This window comes from Typha angustifolia, chromosome 13 (assembly GCF_048772165.1).
Source record: "Typha angustifolia cultivar Huaian chromosome 13, ASM4877216v1, whole genome shotgun sequence".
In the NCBI taxonomy this organism is placed as follows: domain Eukaryota; kingdom Viridiplantae; phylum Streptophyta; class Magnoliopsida; order Poales; family Typhaceae; genus Typha; species Typha angustifolia.
Window position 1 is genome coordinate 15,042,299 of NC_133251.1, and position 19,526 is coordinate 15,061,824.

The 19,526-nt window shown below is 37.6% G+C and overlaps 3 protein-coding genes across 3 annotated transcripts; 1 reads left to right on the forward strand and 2 right to left on the reverse strand.

Annotated features, from left to right (window-relative positions):
* The first annotated feature begins 205 nt into the window (after nucleotides 1-205).
* Nucleotides 206-4,092, forward strand: LOC140773866 (serine/threonine-protein kinase D6PK-like). The gene is made up of 2 exons (XM_073116640.1): nucleotides 206-1,045; nucleotides 2,757-4,092. The coding sequence occupies exons 1-2, from the start codon at nucleotides 309-311 to the stop codon at nucleotides 3,619-3,621; spliced, it is 1,602 nt and encodes a 533-aa protein (XP_072972741.1). The 5' UTR covers nucleotides 206-308; the 3' UTR covers nucleotides 3,622-4,092.
* Nucleotides 4,093-4,267: 175 nt separating this feature from the next.
* LOC140773867 (uncharacterized) lies at nucleotides 4,268-12,442 on the reverse strand. The gene is made up of 15 exons (XM_073116641.1): nucleotides 12,194-12,442; nucleotides 9,857-10,037; nucleotides 9,631-9,739; nucleotides 9,413-9,550; nucleotides 7,962-8,066; nucleotides 6,878-6,961; nucleotides 6,253-6,368; nucleotides 6,039-6,140; nucleotides 5,842-5,955; nucleotides 5,622-5,678; nucleotides 5,471-5,537; nucleotides 5,335-5,388; nucleotides 4,746-4,820; nucleotides 4,634-4,669; nucleotides 4,268-4,530 (listed from the first exon to the last, which is right to left on the reverse strand). The coding sequence occupies exons 2-15, from the start codon at nucleotides 9,883-9,885 to the stop codon at nucleotides 4,432-4,434; spliced, it is 1,185 nt and encodes a 394-aa protein (XP_072972742.1). The 5' UTR covers nucleotides 9,886-10,037; nucleotides 12,194-12,442; the 3' UTR covers nucleotides 4,268-4,431.
* A 1,018-nt stretch (nucleotides 12,443-13,460) lies between these two features.
* Nucleotides 13,461-19,420, reverse strand: LOC140773552 (cytochrome c1-2, heme protein, mitochondrial). The gene is made up of 8 exons (XM_073116167.1): nucleotides 19,256-19,420; nucleotides 17,361-17,427; nucleotides 15,355-15,572; nucleotides 14,548-14,827; nucleotides 14,384-14,455; nucleotides 14,038-14,154; nucleotides 13,884-13,949; nucleotides 13,461-13,790 (listed from the first exon to the last, which is right to left on the reverse strand). Exons 2-8 carry the CDS (start codon nucleotides 17,418-17,420, stop codon nucleotides 13,674-13,676), a joined length of 930 nt encoding a protein of 309 aa, XP_072972268.1. The 5' UTR covers nucleotides 17,421-17,427; nucleotides 19,256-19,420; the 3' UTR covers nucleotides 13,461-13,673.
* Nucleotides 19,421-19,526: the final 106 nt, after the last annotated feature.

The window sequence follows — 19,526 nt, forward strand, 5'->3', positions numbered from 1 at the left end:
ATAACCAATACAGTGAGAGATTTCAATGGTCTTCTATATATATATATATATATATAGTGAGAGAGCATCTGAACCGTTAGTTCGAACAATGAAACATTCACCATCACAAGACAAAAGGAAGAAGGGGCTGACTGTGTAGAGAAGCCGCCAATTTTTATTTTTTTATTTTTTTATTAATTTATTGGTTCCCTTCTTTCGTTACGTACGTTACTACCCCCCTCTCTCTATGTCCATTCTTTCCACCACCTTTAATTCTTGTCATCTTTGACCCCCTAATCTCTCCTTTCCTTTAACAAAATCCGCCAAGAATGGCGTCTTCCCCCAGCTGCACCGCCAGGAAGAAGAAGCCCATCATCGCCGAATTCGGAGGAGTGAAAACCCCTGTTTCCCGCCGCCTCCGTCGCCGGTCCCCTATAGCTCTCTTCTTGGATACACCTTCCTCTCCCATCAAGAACCAACCCTCTCCCTCCCCCTCCGCTTCCTCCTCCCTCACCCATTGCTACGAGAGCGCCCTCAGCAGCAGCTTCGCCACCGCCGCCTCCAGCGTCGGCATCGACTTTGCCGGAATCAACGACGACGACGGCGAGGATGACGATGACTTCGACGCCGACGACGAGTGCAGCCTCAGCAGCTTCGGCAGTAACAGCGTGAGCAAGCCGCACCACGGCAACAGTGCGTTGTGGGACGCCGTCCGATCCGTCTGCGCGCTTGGCGGCGGCGTGGAGTTGAGCCATTTCAGGCTCTTGCGGAGGATCGGGAGCGGCGACATCGGGACGGTGTACCTCGCGGAGTTGGGGAAGACTAATAACTTTTTCGCGGTGAAGGTGATGGACAAGGTGGCGTTGGCGAGCCGGAAGAAGCTCGGGAGGGCGCAGACGGAGAAAGAGATCCTGCGATGCCTCGATCACCCATTCCTGCCAACACTTTATGCGCATCTCGAGAAAGATAGGTTCTCTTGCTTGGTCATGGAATTCTGCCCCGGCGGAGACCTCCACGCCCTCCGGCAGAGGCAGCCTGGGAAGTGCTTCACTGAGCAGGCTGCAAGGTATCTCCTTTCTTTCTCTAAAACTCCTTTTCCTTTTCTTTTCTTCTACTAATTTTATATTAATTGAACAATTCGTTTGGTGGAGTGATTTAAAATTGATAGTCATAATGTCATCTTTGATAAACATGTGGTGTGCCAATTTTACCTCTCTGGAAGTTCCAGCGTTCAAGTTGTCGTTGGTAGATGTTTTCATTGCACTCTGCATTTGACTTCTTTTGCCTGAGCCATTACTAGTGGTTATCAGCCATCTTCTTAGTGATACATAATTTGGATTTCCCCTGATTATGTATTCTATGGTATGTGCCAATAAAATGCGAAGCCTTTATACTCCTAATGGATGCTCATCATCCAATGTATTGTAGGAAAGACATCCTCTAAGAACTTGCAGTCAATTTAGAAGTTTTTGTCTTAGCCATGCTGTGCATATGGAGAGTATTCTCCCGAAAAGTTGGAGAATGGAGTTCTTTAGAGTTAGATCTGAATCCTGAGACCTCTTTTATTTCTGGTAGAGAGTGCTTTCAGTTGTCCTCATAGATATTTTTCTTCTAGGTAAATAATGTTGATGCAATCAAACTTCAGACAATGATCTTAAACCTATTCAAACTTCATGATGCTTCTATTAGAACAATCTTCTTCAGAGTCTTATATTTTCTTAGCAACATTGTATTATTTCGTATATTGGCAGATAAACTTAGACATCTACACTGTTAGCACGAGTAGAGCAGCATTGTTATTCGTTCTCTTCACTCGCAACATTTTACTGTCTCTGCTATTTGGGTCCACTAATGAGCAGAATATTGAAGATTTAAATATGTAGGCAAAGGAATTACTGAAGGACTATGCAGAATAGAAACTTTGATTCTCAAAATGTGCTTGTGATGTTTGCAACATCATATTTTATCATAACCATTGGAGCTATCCAGTTCTTTTCTTCTCCTTTTGACATCTTTGGAGTTTAATAAATTTCTAATTACTAGCCATTAAATTGACGTCGTAGTAGTTATGAGATCACAAATCTCATAACTAGAACTTGAGCACTTCTACATTATACTAATGGCAATGCAAATTTAAGTATGGATAATTCTCTAGGAGACTGATAGCAACAACAAATGTACCTTTTTCATCTGCTCATTTTTGGGATAAAACTGATTAATATCTTGGAGAATTTTGAGGTGCTCCCATAAACTGTACAATTTTGTCAGAGAAATTGAACTGCACTACCACAGAATCATTATTGTTTACAGTTAGGGGTAGCCCTATTCTGCAGGCTCTCTCTCCCTCTCTCTATATATAAGCTAGAGCCTCGGTATGCAAAACTCATAAGGTGGAAGCAGAGAGAAAATAAGAAACTGCTATCTGGTTAGTGAAATCCCATATGATAGAGGTTGGAGAAAAGATGGATCAGGGGAACAACTGAAAGACACATGTTTGGCACTGCCATTTACATTGTGCAACTAACCGATTTACTCCTCCAAATGGAAGGTTGTAGGAAGCCAGAGTAAGCTGAAAGGGGAAGGAAAGAAAGTGTTGTGCTTTGCATGTATGTCTACATATATGTTTATGCATGGGTGGTTCCTAGGTCCAAAACCAAGCTTGAAGAACTTATCCTTTGGCATATCTATTGGTTGCTTTACAATAATACAGATGACAAAAATTTTGAATTTACCAGAGTGAACACTTTTAAGACTAACTGAAGTTATCTGATGGCTAGGTTTTATGTTGCTGAAGTTCTCCTTGCCTTGGAGTACTTGCATATGCTTGGAATTATATATAGAGACCTTAAACCAGAGAATGTGTTAGTTAGGGAAGATGGTCATATCATGCTTTCTGATTTTGATCTCTGTCTGCGGTGCTCAGTCTGCCCCACACTAGTCAAGCTGGAAAACTTAAATTTGGAATCCTCAAAGAACACAAGATACTGTGTTCAGCCTTGTATGGAGCCAACATGCCTGCAGCCTTCCTGCATTCAGCCCACATGCTTCTCTCCACGTCTTTTGCGATCCAGAAGCTCCAAGAATCAGAAAGTAAAGCTATATGAATCTTCTAGCCCAATGAAGCTACTCCCAGAGCTGATTGCAGAACCTACAAATGCTCGGTCAATGTCTTTTGTAGGAACCCATGAATATCTTGCCCCAGAGATCATAAAAGGTGAAGGCCATGGAAGTGCAGTGGATTGGTGGACATTTGGAATCTTTCTCTATGAGCTGTTGTTTGGAAAGACACCGTTTAAAGGGTCTGGAAATCGTGCTACCTTGTTCAATGTGGTTGGGGAACCTCTCAAGTTCCCTGAGTCACCGATAATTAGCTTTGCAGCAAGAGACTTGATCAGAGGCTTGCTTGTGAAAGAGCCACAGCAGCGACTTGCATATAGGCGTGGTGCCGCAGAGGTGAAGCAACATCCTTTCTTTCAAAGCTTAAATTGGGCACTCATAAGGTGTACTAGTCCACCAGAGGTGCCGAGACAATGTAAGAAAGATCTACATCATGATTTTGGACTTCCATCAGCTCCTACTGGTGATTTGCTGGGAGTTGATGTGCAACTATCTGGTAAATATGTAGACTTTGATTTCTTTTGATCTCTATATGCCAATTTTCAGTTCCTTATCACTCAACACTGTGGATGCCGTCTGTCACCTGTAAATGTCGTACCGGAATAAAGAAATAGCATTTTGATCTCCCTGAATAAGGGATGTCTGGGTTGGAAGTTCGAAGCCTCGACCACTCTTTGTGGTTTGTCAATTGACATGGCTCTATAACTTGCATTACAGACTGGAATGACTAAGCAGTTGTGCTTATGCTTAAGACAATAAGCTTGCACTAGTTGTTAGCAGGCTATGGATGATTTGGGGCTGAAAGCTTTTGCATATACACGCAGGAAAGACTGGAGAAAACTTTATGCAGTAGAGGCAAAACCTGGAGAAGAGACCTATTAGTGTTAGTGAAATAGTACAGGCACTTTTTTTCTTTTCTTTTTATATTTCTGTTTTATTTCTGAGAAGAAATAGGATGGGCAGTTCTTTCGATACGGAAACGGGAAATTGCTGATTAGTGGCATTCACAACAAAATAGTGGATGCATGAACCCCAGTCCTGGAACTCTTGAGCAGTGGATAATCTAATTTCTTCTGGAAGAAGCCTTGTCCAATACATGAGAATCATATCCTCATTAAGGTCTCAAAAGAATTAATTACTCATAATTTGATCCCCAAGAATAATCAAAACGAAGTGCAAGTGGTCATCCATCCAAATGTTATTTAGCAATCAAGCATGTGATGAAATTAATAAATTAAATACAAAATGTTAGAATGTAATTGTTGCGTAGCTACATATATGATATCTATCATTATCAATTGCTAAAAAGTACACGGAAGCTACACAAATATTGAATTAGGGGGGCGTTAGACCTCTTTCCTTGTAATATGCTTTCTCTGCATCTGCCAACCTCGTCCGGAACATTTCCCACTCTTTCCTACACCGCTCCCTTACCTGTGACATATTCCAAAAAGAGTACTTATATGGTGGCTTGCTAACCGGAATCATATACTTTAGTTCTCTAACTATAAATAAGAGATGCACAAAATTGACCTACCCCTTCCCATGGTGCTTTGCCTTTCTCTGCCTTTCCCTGTGGAGCAAAAGTGAATAAGGTAAAACAATCTATCACACCTATGGTCATAGAAGAGGGTTCTTGATTTTCCTACCTGATTACCAAGTGAAGGGACCACCTGATGAACAATCCACTGAGCATCTACAACTCCAATTTTCTCGTGTGCCGGCTATTAAAAATCAGGCAGACGAATAAATCAGTAGAAAAGATGGCAAATGGGGAAGCAACGTTCTAGGATTACGTTACCTTTAACTCTATAATTCGCTGCCAAATAAAAAAAGAAAAAAAAAGACCTTGAAATGAAGGCACCAAGGACCAAGACTTATTATATCGCAGCAAATGTCACGTTAATACAATTTCAGGGTGAGAGATCAGGAAAAAAGAAGAGGCTCTGCTGAGGTGATGAAGGCACCAAAGCTTAAAATCACTTCCCATGCTTAAAGTTCTAAATATTAGTAAAAAAATGATCTGCATAGGTTGATAGGAGGGTATCCATGATACAAATTAAATTGGGCCAACACAGTAATTTTTGTAGGAGGACCACGATACCATCAGGATTAGATGGGAACCTTCAGAAGGAAAAAACTAACTCATATTTCCTTTTCATTATGCTCAGCCAACTTAGACACATTCAAGTTACCACGAGTGAGTTTATGCAATTCAATAAAATATTCAAGAAGTACCTCCACACATTTTCTGAGAGCAAAATCAAGACCCCATCCATGCACTAAGTCATTCTGCACAAATACAGCATCACATATTAGCATCTGCCAATTAAAGCAATACAGAAAATGGAAGTTATATATTGATATATTTCACCTGAATCATATGCCATACACATCGCCATGCATCCCTCGAGAAAACTGTTGCCATTATCTCAACAAACCTGCACATGAATAACAGAATGATAAAGAGATAGTTGATTAAGGGACAAAATAAAGAAACTACTAGTATAATTATGGGCCCATACGCAGCACAAGGTGGCAAATGGGGATCATCACACCAGCCTGGCCTCTCCTCTGTTTCTCTGTAGGGTATAAAAGTTATCCATCAAATAATTTTGAAAGACTAAAAGAGTTCTTTCACTAGTCAATGATAGCAACCATTAGTGTTGGAAAATTCAGTCGATAAGTAACAAGGAAACTAATATGTATATTTAAGTTCCAATTTAAAGTCTTTTCAATACTCACTTGTGGACCTCATGGTCACCTCTTCTTTTAGTCATTTGCCAAGTTAACCCTTTGTCTGGCTCCAAACCAGGCTGTGAAATCTCCAAACCATGCTTCCTTACAAGATTTAAATATCTGGAATTCAAAGTGCAAACAATTAAAATATACAGGATGCACTCACAGAACATAGTTACATGTCCAACAAGTTGAGGACCTACTTTTCTGCATCAAAATGCTCAACTCCCAAGTCTTCATCCCAGATGAAGATGTAATCATAAGGAGCAACAATGTCAGGATGCAGAAATCGCTTGGCATACCACCTGAAATAAGATAAAAAAAGAGCAGCAGCGGCTATAACCAGTCTATCGATTATGTGAAAGATGCCTACAACAAATGAGAAAATCAGTCCACAATAGATTCAATTGTTCTCACCATTTAGTTTGCTTCCTGGCACTGATATGGATGGCCCGCTTTGACCACTCAAGATCATCCCACTCACTAGTCCGGCCATCATAATGGAACAATAAGATTGTGAAGTTTTCAGAAAACTGCATAGACAAGACTTCAGATTAAAGACTAATAACAAGTTTAAAGGCAACCAGGCCACATGAAGATAGTCAATGAAAAACATAAGGCCACGTTTCAATAGAAACTGCTATTATCCCTGATTCCCCACTGAAATGCTTTTCAAGATGATATTATGCTAAAGCTACATAAACGAACAATAACCAATGATAATTTAACTAAAACCTGAGAATCAACTCCTTATAGACTTATAGTTAATCATGTACAAAATATTGCCCATACAATAATGTTGTAGTTCACTGATCAAGAAAGATAATGGAATTGCCAAACTAGACACTGACAAGCAACACTATCATAATATGGTCATTCAATGGGGGATAATAATTAACTGGTAAGCTAAGAACAAAATTTCCTACTGAGTCATTCTTAAATCAGCTAAACAAAATCCAACAGATTAATGCAGAATTTATCAAATAATTTGTAGTCTAGCCCAAATTCTAGAACCCGTACTTTACAAGTCCAGTTAACTCACTTTTCTGACTGCTGCATCAATATTAGCCTTTTGATTATATCCAACAGTAAATGTCACAAGGTATTTTTGCCGGATATCCAGGTCCTGCATACATATTAAAAGAGCTTTTCATATGCCGAAATCTAAATGATAATGTGTAAAGTGCCAATATAGGTCAAAGTAGTTATACATCAAGCCACACTAGATAAAAGTTGTCAAATGAGACACCGGTGATGACAAGGCAAAACATAAGTTGCAAAATTTTCTAGTTTGTCCAGAATAGATAGAACATTTAATAGCAAACAAATGTAGACCATACACAGGTAGAGGAGATCAAGCAAACTTCCAGCATGACGGCAGGCGTATCTTGATAGTTATAACTTTTTATAATGGACCCAAGTAATCGTACAGTAGTAGGAAACAATGTGGCATCATGTAAAAACAGCACAATTTTTGAAGGCAAAGATCTTGTTTACCATTAGTAAACTTAATTGCTTGCATGGATTCCAATTTTAGAAGCATCAACAATGCAGACAAGTCAAGAGAAAAGAAAAGGAAAACATGCCAAATTCTGGTCCATTGAGTCAAATAGTTTACATGGATTCCATCTCACAATGTTAATCAAAGTCAACTGGTGAGGAGATAGGCTAATCATTTATGATGGCTTAAAGCATTTCACGAGGTTCTGTTCAGTGTCACATATGCTCACCAAATAAGCACATAGCTCACACTCATCAAACTATCTTCAAAAGATAATCCATAGCAAGATTTAAGTATAACAAGACATGGTAGGTTTTGTACAGTCAACAAACATTTAATGATGATATGCATTAGACATTTTCATACCTATCCTACATATCAAGAAGAGAGGGTCAGAACTTTTACAAACAAACCATAAAACTCTATAAAATTGATATCTCTAAAGATCTTGATGACATAAAAGAAGGTATGGGGTTTCAGATATTGCAAATAAAAAAGAAAATCAAGCATTCCCCAATATCAAGTCCTCAAAATGAAGGCGCAAGACATAGATATTTGTGGTATATACAGAAATATAAGTCTCCAGAAAAAGGTTACAGAGAATCAGAGATTAATGCATACAAACCTCAGCTGGATTGCCCCACAGCTTGCGGAGATAAAAATCTGACTCTGGCACAACAATTCCTGGTGGAAGTCTTTCTGCACCTCGAGGATTTGTAGGAACATAGATCTTAAGAAAAATAAGAAAAGAAAGTTATAATTCACAATACCAATAACTCACAAAGTCACAAGTCACAACAAAATAAAGAAAAAGGAGGTAAAACATAGGAATGAAAAAACAAACCAGAACGTAAGACTCAACCATGGTTTGCATGTCCCATCAAAATGAATTGAAAATTACGATTAACGAATTCTTCTCTTTTATGTTTTACGTGTGGTTCCTAATGGAACAATGTATCCCTACCAAGGATTCGAGTTTCGGCCGATCCCGAGTGGGATCGGCCGAAACGGATCGGGATCGGCTATAGCTGATCCCGATCCAGGCCGAAACCCTACAAGCGGCTGCAGCAGGCAGCTGTCTGCTAACAGCAGTAGCTGTCAGCATCAGCTGCTGCTGACAGCAGCAGCTGACAACTACTGCTGTCAGCAGCAGCTAGAGAGAGAGAGAGAGAGAGAGAGAGAGAGAGAGAGAGAGAAAATGAAAGAGAGTGAGGGAGAAGGAAAGATTAAAAAAAAGGGTATGAGAGAGAGGAAAAAAGGAAGAGAGAGTGAGAGAGGGAAAAAGCAAGAGAGAGAAAATGGAAGAGAGAGTGAGGGAGAAGGAAAGATTAAAAAAAAGGGTATGAGAGAGAGGAAAAAAGGAAGAGAGAGTGAGGGAGAGGGAAAGATTAAAAAAAAAGTTGAGAAAGAGAGAAAAAGATAAAAAAAAAATGTGGGAGAAAATGAATACTTTAGACTAACAATTAGAGGGATAGAAAAGAAAAGAGGGAGAAAAAGAGATTTTTACTTTTTAGGCTTTATATGTGAGTAATTATTATTTCTTATTTTCTTATAATTTTTTCTAAATTTTTAAAAATTTCTCTAATATTTTTAATAATATTTAGAATTTTATTTAATTAAAATAGTCCGATCCGATACAGGCGACCGATACGTATTGTTTTTTCGGACGGCCGATCTCGATACCGATTTTTGGAACCTTGATCCTACCCCCCCCCCCCCCCCCCCCCCCAAAAAAAAAAAGAAAAGAAAAAAGGTACCAAGTAGTTGCAATTCAATTGAATTATTCTATTTATCCATGTTAGACTTGTCTTGCCACCAAGCTAGGCATTTAAAGGATGCCTTCCCATATACTTGTATATTGCAAGGTCAGCCTTGTTCCACTGAGTAAACCTAAATAATTAATAACTGCCAAGTTCTCTTATAATATTTTCAAAGCTTTATTATCTCCTCTTTAGACAAGTCCATAGTGTTTGCCTCCAAAGTCTATATGGAATAGCATAGGTGCAACTATGGATAGTATAAAATGCTAACAATAAAAAAAGGAACCTGAAAGAAATAATAAATGCACAAAAGCACCTTCGGAGTTTCACTGGAGCTTGGAGCAGAATTGTTTCTCTTCTGACTATTTGTCCAAGCATGGTTTAGCAATGTTTGGGTTGTGACACCCGAATTCCTATCTTCAATAAATGAGATGATACTGGAGGGGAAGTGAAGCTGCCAAACAACAAGTATTTAGTATTTACCAATTGACAAAATGCTAGCAGTAAAAAAAGAAAGAAAGAACTGCATTATACCTTAGTTATGCTAACTGTAGGAAAAGAAATACCAAACAAGTAACCTAGCATAACTCCGATGACTGCAGACATAATAATTCTCATGCTCTCATTTGATCTCAGTAACCCACTGCAAACCACAACATAATGAAGAGAACACACTTAATGGATGAAGAAAATCACATACATATTAGAGGCTTCACCAATTAACATTAGTAAATCTGAAAATGAAGAAGAATTATCCTACCTACGGCCAACAGCCCCAAACTTTGCCATGTATTTGTAACTTCAGAATTATATAGAGAGAAAAAATTTTCACACCAGGAGCTCTTGCACATTCTTTAACAAGTTCATAATTGCCAACTGCTTACTGAAATTGTATTGGTCCCCAAGTGCTCACGAGAAACAAATGGGGAATTATTTGGAGTCTGTAACACCACAAAACTTGGCATAAGAAAGAAACCACAACAAGTAATGGTAATTTGCGTACAGGAAATAATGATGAAAACAAATAATTATAATTGAGACCTTAAATGTGTCTAATGAATCTTATGGGATCAAAATGAAAAAGATGTAGTTTCACATACTATAAAAATATAATTAAATGGTCAGCATTTTAGCGGAAATTTAAATGGGAGTTCTTGAGTAAGAAGAGGGGATAAGTATGTGTTATATGAGCTTAGATATTCAAATGGGCAAATAACACTTACCGCATGATACTAGTCCAAGCAAAATTGTTAGAAAGTCATTTTGGATTTTTATAGTCAGAGTTTCGTCTAGATGAAGCTGAATAAGAAATAATAAGGATGAGACGTGCCATGTGCATGATAAGGAATAGTTGATTGAGTTAAATAATAGTCAGGCTACTTGGGAGAAAACGGGAGAAAATATACTGGTCTATTCTGGCGCATTAGTACTTGTAAGAATGTTTTAAGAGCCCAAAGCAACACTGAAACCTAAATGCAGTTCACATAAAATTGGTAGAAAACTAATAAGATGGATTAGACCAAATGGCATATAATTAGGTTAGAAAGAATAGATAAAATAATTAGAAAATCAAAAGATACAATTAAAATCATCACATGCGAGTGAAAATGAAAGAAAAACACTTGGAGGTGGGATATTGATTATTTACTAAGCTCATGAAGAACTAGATCCAATAAAGTGATAGAATGCGTAAGGATGTTATATTGCTAATCAAGTGATCTAGGGTTACCAACCCATTTCATACTAGGATTATAAAAGCTTAAATAGACATACCGGCATTAATAACTTCTTATGAACTTTTAGGGGGTGTATAAAATTTTTAGTGACACTTAATTGTCCTTTCTGTTTAAGAGTTTCACTAGGTTTTCCAAGTAAAATTTGGGTAGTGAGGTTCCAGTCAATTGATGTTCTTATCAAGTGAATAGAATTTCTTCTCCCTATTCTTAGCAAAATTCTTTAGTGAAACCTAGTTGATAACTATGAGATTTGGATTTGGTAAGGAATACTCTTTTATAAAATTTGTTGAAGAACTTTGTTTGCTCCAGATGTTCTAAAAATATGACATGTCAAGAGCTGCATTATTTAATTCAAGATAGGTCAGATTCTTGTTGAAATGATCCAAATAAATAAGCTTTTGAAAAGCAACATGACTGATTATGGGCTTGAACACTGTGATGAACGTATTTTACAAGAATCATATATATATATATATATATATATTTGTATAATATACAAGCTTGGTTAGTCTTATTCTTTCTTCAGCTTTTCCAAAGAACTCTAGCATGGTGTGAGGATTCAGTGGATTTTCTTCAAACGCCATCTTAGGTAGCACAAATTGTGTTCTTGTTCTTTGTGTCCCATGGTTCACCTATGCCTAATGTGTTTGTACTTAACTTCTTGAACTAATGCTTGTAAGAAATTGTAGAAGATATCTTCCGGGTCTTGCACTCCAATGAAGCCTAGTCTGAGTGCAATTGAGGACCGGCCATGCCCATATACTAAAGAAAGTAGTAGGTGGCATATTCATGCAAAAGTATGTAATTATTAATGACTAACTATTCTTTGCCAGAAAATAAAAACAACTAGCTTAATACACTTAGCCGCATCCTCTTTTCTTCATAAAACCATCAATATCATGCAAGCAAAAAGGAATCAGAATTGGAATCTGCAAATCATTGCGTGAAGAAATAGTGTGCCTTCAGAACAGATCCTTACTTCTATCAAATGATGTGTACACAGTCCGAAGGTTTCACACAGAAACTAGTATCAGTTCCTCTCCTATACAAATGCCCATATCTAATTAAGCCCCACAGGGGAAAGAAAACCCTAAATGGGTATTCTACTTAAGAACCAAACAAGCAGCCCCCCGACTAGCCAATCGCATTATATTCTAAGAAAATAAATCGGATTCACCATAACAAAGCCAAAACATCAGATTCCTCCCAACCCCTGGAAATGTCATCCTCTCCAAATCATCCCCAACCAAATAAAGCAACAAGTAGTCAAACAGATCGAAATCCACATCGCAAACTAAGCACAAACCACAAATAAACCGATCAGATCACGCTGTCAGAGACCTGCAAATACGAATCCTTACCACAAAAACGATGTCGGAATCACCTCCCGAGCAGCAGATCTCCTCACACGAACGCGACGCTGCAGTCGTCTTCTATCTTCTCCCTCTTTCCCTCCCTCTCTTCCTTTTTATCGTCCTCAAATCGATTCAATTGGTGGATTCGGGGTTATTCGGAGGACGTGGGTTTTATTTAATTTGGGGATGAGACGAGAGACAGGAAGAGAGAGTAAGAGAAGGGAACCAAAAGAACCAGTCAACATTCAACAACAAAGAGGCACAAGGTAAAGCTAATAAAGAAAAAACAAAGAGAGAATAAATAAGAAGAATAACTTTATCCGGCTTTTCCTTGCACGAATAAGTAGAAGCTATCGGTGTAAGCTCGCAAATACGTATTTGGAAACGGATCGTTGAATTATTCTTATTTTCTTTCCCTCTATTTAGTTGTTTATTAACAGTTGTAGGTTTGTTTAATGCTTACTCCAGGTTGTCCCACGTCGTCAGACTCATCAGATCGGGAAGAGATAATTTAGGAAGAAAGAATACAAGGTAGACTTGAATTAAAAGTAGTCACGGAAGGTGTGAAGAATGAGAGGGAGTTGAAGTGGATAACTAATAATACCAAGAAATTATGGGCTTATACGTAAATATTTGACGAATTATTAGTATCAAATTCGAGGTCTAATATAAATAGGACATTATTATTTTCGAGGTACGCTAAGCTTATCTATGAAGTAAATGAAACGTTGGACTAATGGTGCCTACCTACCTACCTTCCTTTGGCCGGATGACGTGTTTTTTGTCATAATTTTATGGCATAGACTTGAGAATTTATGAGGTTTTCAAATATCACATCAATCTACAGTAGTTCTACACGTTCTGAAAATTATACATCCCCCCTGCGAGGTCTTTAAAGCATTTATTAATGATTTTAATCATATTGATTAATTACAGTACATGTTCAAGATTAGAGATTTTAATAAAAAAAATAAATAAAAGAATTAGCCCTCGTGGGTCGTAAGTAGAACATTTAGACCGATTCTCTCGGGCCAAACCACAGACCGCCGCCTTCCAATGCAAGAGCACCCAGAAATAAATACCTTCTAATTTCCAGAGCTGAGTTTATTATTAATTATATCTTAAAAGACTGCGACTCTGCCCTTCCAGAAACCTAAATAATAATAATAAATAAATAAAGATTTATTAGAAAATAAAGGTCAAAAGAATTACTTTGAGTAATCAAACTACTATCCCTGTTAAGTCACTGCAAGGCTTACAATGTATGCAAGACTTACTAAAAGTTTGTGAATCACATTAAGTATTTCCTCAAGGTTCTTCACAAGGCAGCAGGTATCGAGCACGAAAGAAAATTATCTCTCGAAAGTGGAGAAAAATGGAAAACAAAAAAGTTATTTGCGTGGGATCCCATCCCACTGGCAGAAATGTACACACTCATTATTTCCGAGTCTTCACTTATTGGAAGTTTAAATGAAAACATATGCGATCAGTTAACAACGTCCAGGATCAGCTTGCGTGACTTGAGAACTGACCACTTCATTCGCCGGTAATATGCAGCTTGAAGAAGAGCAAGCGACAGTACAAATATCCACTTGAATCCCATCTGCGAAAGATTGATGTATAAGCTATTCACAACAAATTATCAAATAAAATTATCAGGAGTAAAGAATCAATTTATGAGACATAGCACTGTTACCAGTTTCCGCTCTTCCATCTCAGGCTCTGCTGCCCATGACAAGAAAGTGACAACATCCTTACCCATCTGACATTACAGTATAACAGAATAAGCGAAGCTGCAATGTCATTCCTACATAAATATCAACAGAAGGGAATAAAGATCATGGTATTACCTGGGCTTCAGTTGCAGGAGTACCATCTTCATACTCAACAGCTCCATCGATAAGCATTTTGGGCATAGCTATTGCACCACCTGGGAAGTATGGATTATAATGCAGGCCATCTCTAATCTACACTCTCAAGACAAAGCAATCCATTATTCCAATTCGAAGCAGTAATTTACCAAAAGATAGATTGACTAAATGGTAAGTACTAAAAGTGCACAGCTATCCAAAAATACAGTCTCCTAATTTCTTCTTGATTCCTGTAACAGACCCAATTAAGCTTGCTAGATGTATCTCCTGATAAGGGTAATAAAAGTGGAGTAAAACAAATAATATAATAAAGATAGTAAGTTACCGAAACTCCAGCAGGAGGATCACGATAGCCAGTGAGAAGTGCAAACACATAGTTCTGACCATTGTGGCGAGCCTGAGAATATTAGAGAGGAAGAAAAAGCAGTTGGATGGTGGTCGGTGAAAGAAATGAAATCGGCAACAAAAGTTCACCTTCAATGGGGTTACCTTTGTAATCAAGCTTAGATCGGGGGGATAGGCCCCGCCATTTGCAAATCTTGCAGCTTGTTCATTTGCATACGGCTGCGGAAAACGGTCACTTAACTTACCAGGACGAGTAAACATCTCACCTTCATCATTAGGACCATCCACAACCTCAATCTCAGCAGCCATACCCTTTGTTTCTTCTTCAGTATATGCCACACCAACAAGATCTCGATATGAAATTAAAGACATTGAATGGCAGGAAGCACAAACTTGCTGGTAAACTTGATGACCACGCCGAATTCTGCTCACCATTTTGTAAAATTAAATTACAACACCACATAAAGAAAAAACTGAAGGAAAATACTTCTGATCAAAATGTCAACTAAATAACAGAGGAAGAGCATGAAAACTATAATAAAGAAGTTTAACAAATGGCAGTGTCGCTAGGTATGATGCTAAAGGCTAACGCCCACAACCCTACTTTGTAGGGGTGTAAATATGGAAATAACATCTCTAATAAAAAGGCCAAGACAACACAGAAATTTTGCACTCCCTAAATCTAGCAGGAGCCTTGCACACCATACACACAAGTTTAAACTATGAAAACAGGAAAAAAAAAAGGACTTCAGGTGAGCAACTTCCTTCTCAGGCTCATATGAAAGCACTTAACATGCTGTAGTATATATTTTGGGAAATTATGCAATGAAGAGATCATTTCTGAATGAATGCAACTTTAGCAATTAAATATTAATCAAAGATCAATTAGTATCAATAAAAAAGTGATCAAACACTTAAAAAATGTAGTGATAGTCAAAAGTCAAAACTTACGATGCATGATCATAAGAGCTAAGAATGCCTTTGTGCGGCCAAGGATAGTTCGGGGCAGGTAAACCATGCTCTGCTTCATCAGCAGATGCTATGGTAGCAAAGCTTAAAAGACCAGAAACACTAGCACCAAGCAGAGCCAACGCTCTTAGTGAGTTCACACCAGTAGATCCGACAGCCTCTTCATTTTTCAACCGAAACAAAGAAAGCAAAGATGGAGCCTACAGAGAAAATAGCTAAGATTAACAAAAAAAAGAGAAAAAAAATACCCATCAAATATTAAAACTGATAATAGAACAAATAAAACAAGATCCGAAAAGAAAATAGATGCCTTTGGTATTTATTCTCTGTTGATAAGATGGAGTTATTCTGTGTGCAAATTTGAGCTCTTTGAGAATTTCACTATGTTGCTTCTTGTGTTTCTAGGACACAATTGATATGTCAAGTAAATGAAACAAGACATTTTTGTTTGGATGCTTGAGAAGTGGATAAACCTGAGGTTCATCATACCAATGTTTCTACATATTTGGACTTGAAAATTCCTTCAGTAAAGTTCGCCAAGTACTTGTAATAATATTAGAATGGTGTGGGTGCCATTCATCACATATGAATGAACATAATTGAACAACCGTTCTTTTAGTTTCACATTTAGTTTATCAAAAATCGTTAGTTTTACTATTGCCCCCTTAAAAAAGATCCTAACTCGATCAATCTGTAATGTATATCTAGATAGACATTCGCACATATGACAATTAGTATCTATCTTATATATAGGTTATGTATTCCACCTTAGATATTTCCTCGTAATACTTAAACTCCTCATGTATACCTATGTATTAATCATTTATTTAACAATAGATCATATTTAGAAAAGTTTGCAAGAGATATGATCAACCTTATTATTAGGCCCCTATAGACATAATCATCGAGCGGGCCGACCCAAGTTTGGGCCGGACTTTTCAGGCCAATCGGGCTTAAGTATTTCTTTACGGCCCAACCCACCAATCACTTGGGCTGGGCCGGGTTCGGATCGGGCTAGAATAGTCTAGTGCGTTACCACCCGTTGACACATGAGAGATTGGGCTAGCCAGTCGGGCCGGGCCGACCCGACCCACCAATCATTCGACCTAACCCATATTTTAGCTATTTTTATAATTTTTTTTACTATTAGCTTATTTTTTAAAAAAATATTTATGTTCCTCCATTTAAAAAATAATAATAATAAATTAAAAAAATTTAAAGGTGTGCTTAAAAAAATGTAAAACAATACAGTACCAAAATTTCCGTTGGTTTTTACTGTAGCAGAACGGACAGGCTACTATAATAGAATGAGCGGGCCTAGTTGCGGGCCAAACGAGCGAGCTTCCGGGCCGAGTTGGGTGGGCAAAGGGCTGGCCTGTGTCACCCATGGGTAGTTCAGGCTCGGTCCAGGCCGAGTCGGGCCGGGCACGGCACGAGCAGGCTGGGCCGTTTGATCAAGTCTAGGCCCCTAATGGATCAAATGATCAATCATATTTGACCAAACCCCAAGCACAATTGGGTTAACTTGGATGGGAGAATTTGAAACTGCAGTATACAGAGTGGTTGGGAAATCTCTTAGCGGGGTTAAATGAGGTTCAGAGTTGCAGTCCTAATACTTCAATACTTCATGAAAGAATGAAAACTAAGTGCTTAGCCAAAAATGTGGTGGTCTATTGTTCAACATGGCTACTAATTGACAAGGCTTATAGGCTAGGCCAATTGTCGTTAGCAGTTATTGTTTGGACAACTTAATCCACTTTGAGCTGCAGAATTTGAAATTTCCATCCCACATGCTTTTCAAGTGAACTAATTGAGGTTGAACTTAAACATATTTCAAAACTTTTATCGTCTAAATACAGAGGTCAAGCTTCTTTTTTTCTTTTTTCTTAACTAAAAGAAATCGAGCTTGTTACCAGGAGACTGAGATAAATAATGGAGCTTTAACATAGAAAGGCACATACAAATAAGAGGTACATACAGATACTTACAGAGGATTTTAGCGGAAAGCTCTTCCTCAGAAGCTGGTCAATGCTCCTACCAGCAGCCATTAGTACTCTGAAACAAAGGGTCAGAACATTGTTATAGATTGATTAGAAATAAAGATCAACATATCATAGTCTTCCAACAAATTTGGGTGGCCACTTCTCTTTTTCAGTTTACAAGTTAGGTTCCAACCGAATGGTACATTTTTCTAAAAGGCTGTACAGATCTGTAGAAATGTCACAGTTCCCAAGACACTACATGGAGTTTGGGGAAAGCAAGATTTAAAAACTAACAACAAGATCAAAGAGGATCTTTTAGTGACAAAAACCAACAAAGCAAGTGGCACGACGGCAAGCATTGCAGTCACATTAAGCAAAGCCCTTATCACTAGGTAAATTTAGTAGTTCTAACTATCCAAAAATATAAATTCTAGAATCATAACAACTAAGGATATAGTGCAAGTACATCATAAAGGAGAATTATCATAGGAAGAGAAGAGTTAAATAGAGTTACACACAATAGTAAGTTAAAAAGGTGGTAACTAGTAACTCTTCATAAGAGAAAAATCACTTCTGTAAATTTCATTTATAAGCATAAGGGAGAGCTGCAAATAAATTACAACTTGTCAAGTATGATGGACAGTAGAAAGCAAGGAAGCATGGAACAGGTTAAGGGATACAAATATTATATAAAACAGATAATATTGATACAATAAATCTGTAAAAGATACAACATGCTAAGGCACAATATATCTAAATATGTATATACATATATGCACAATAGATCTAAATATGTATATACATATACTTACAATTTAAAATGAGATATACTAGTATATGCTTGCATTTTATCTTATAGAAAGATTATTCAATAACATGTGATAGTGTATACTTACTACCTAGCATGACGCCAACTTACTCATAAAAAGCTAATAATTCCTTTTTAACTTTTATTTTTTAAGAAAAGGATAAATAAAATAAGTATTCCGTAATATCTATGATGTATCCAATGAGCATCATATCCAGTACAAATATACTAGAGTGTAGAAATATCCATATTTTAAAAGTAAACACTGAGTTAAATTTTAGTAATGTCTATGATCTATTACATTTTCATTTGCAGTACCATGTATAAGAAAATGGATGGAATACATTGGCATTTTTAGACACTTTCTGAGGGAAAAAAGATGTCTATGATTTCAATGATGCCAAAAGTATAAGTGATAAGAATGAAAGTTTGCCCATGAGATACAATCACTATATATTCACTAAAGCACTAAAGCTTGAAAGAAAGAAAGTGAAAATCTGAAAGTAGACTAAAGTTTCCTCTATAAAGAAGAAAACCCCCCAAGCACAACATTATAAAGTAAGAAAATGGTTCAAACATATAAGAAAAAGGTACCCGGTGCTTTCGTCTATGGAATTGAGGGTAATTGCATATTAGAAAAGACATGGAGAAGCAACTGGTGTATGGGATCATTGGAGTGAATTCTAGCTTTGCTACCCACATCAAAAGGATGTGCTTCTTGTGGCAAATATCGCTTCTTCCTTTGCCGGATGAAAGAAAAACATCATAAATTTTGAATACCTTTTGCATCTAACATTTATGAGAAGGATAACTGAAGCATCAATCATCCAAAACATACTGTTTTACTAGTGAACCTCATAGTAATATCTGAACAAAAATGAATAGCACGCCAATAACAAACAGATGCATAAGAAAAAAAAATGAAAGAGTTATCATATTCAAGACCACATCAATTATCCGAGAAATAGAAAATAGAAGAAAAAATAAAAGAAAAATCCCGCGCACGATTCACAGCTAAAATAATTAAACATTACAAGATCTAAATATGAGCATCAAATGGCAAAGTTCCATGGCCGTAAAGGTAAAAACTTACCAAAAAGAAGCTCCGCGAGGTGAAGAGCCTCTCCTCCGGCAAAGACTTCGCCGAATCAAAAGTGGCGACAGGGTAGATCGGGATCTATGAGCGTCGATGTTAGGGTTTCGGAGAGCAGGAATGGCTCCGGGGGATGAGAATTGATTTTTATTTTCGCGTACTTCTGTCGAACCAAATGGACCGGCGGTTCGATGTAATATTCGTAGACCGGACGGTTCAAAAACGTAACCCGTTTATTAGAGATTTAGAGTGTTCGGGTTCGGATCCTAGC

Coding starts and splice junctions, on each gene's coding strand:
- LOC140773552 (XM_073116167.1), bottom strand. CDS start 17,420: ATGGCTGCTGGTAGGAGCATTGACCAGCTTCTGAGGAAGAGCTTTCCG. Junction 14,155..14,383: donor ATCCTCCTGCTGGAGTTTCG/GTAACTTACTAT, acceptor TTGAGAGTGTAG/ATTAGAGATGGCCTGCATTA. Junction 13,950..14,037: donor CTCCTGCAACTGAAGCCCAG/GTAATACCATGA, acceptor CTGTAATGTCAG/ATGGGTAAGGATGTTGTCAC.
- LOC140773866 (XM_073116640.1), top strand. CDS start 309: ATGGCGTCTTCCCCCAGCTGCACCGCCAGGAAGAAGAAGCCCATCATC. Junction 1,046..2,756: donor TTCACTGAGCAGGCTGCAAG/GTATCTCCTTTC, acceptor TCTGATGGCTAG/GTTTTATGTTGCTGAAGTTC.
- LOC140773867 (XM_073116641.1), bottom strand. CDS start 9,885: ATGGCAAAGTTTGGGGCTGTTGGCCGTAG. Junction 9,740..9,856: donor TTTGGGGCTGTTGGCCGTAG/GTAGGATAATTC, acceptor TGTGGTTTGCAG/TGGGTTACTGAGATCAAATG. Junction 6,962..7,961: donor TGTGGGGCAATCCAGCTGAG/GTTTGTATGCAT, acceptor ATATGTATGCAG/GACCTGGATATCCGGCAAAA.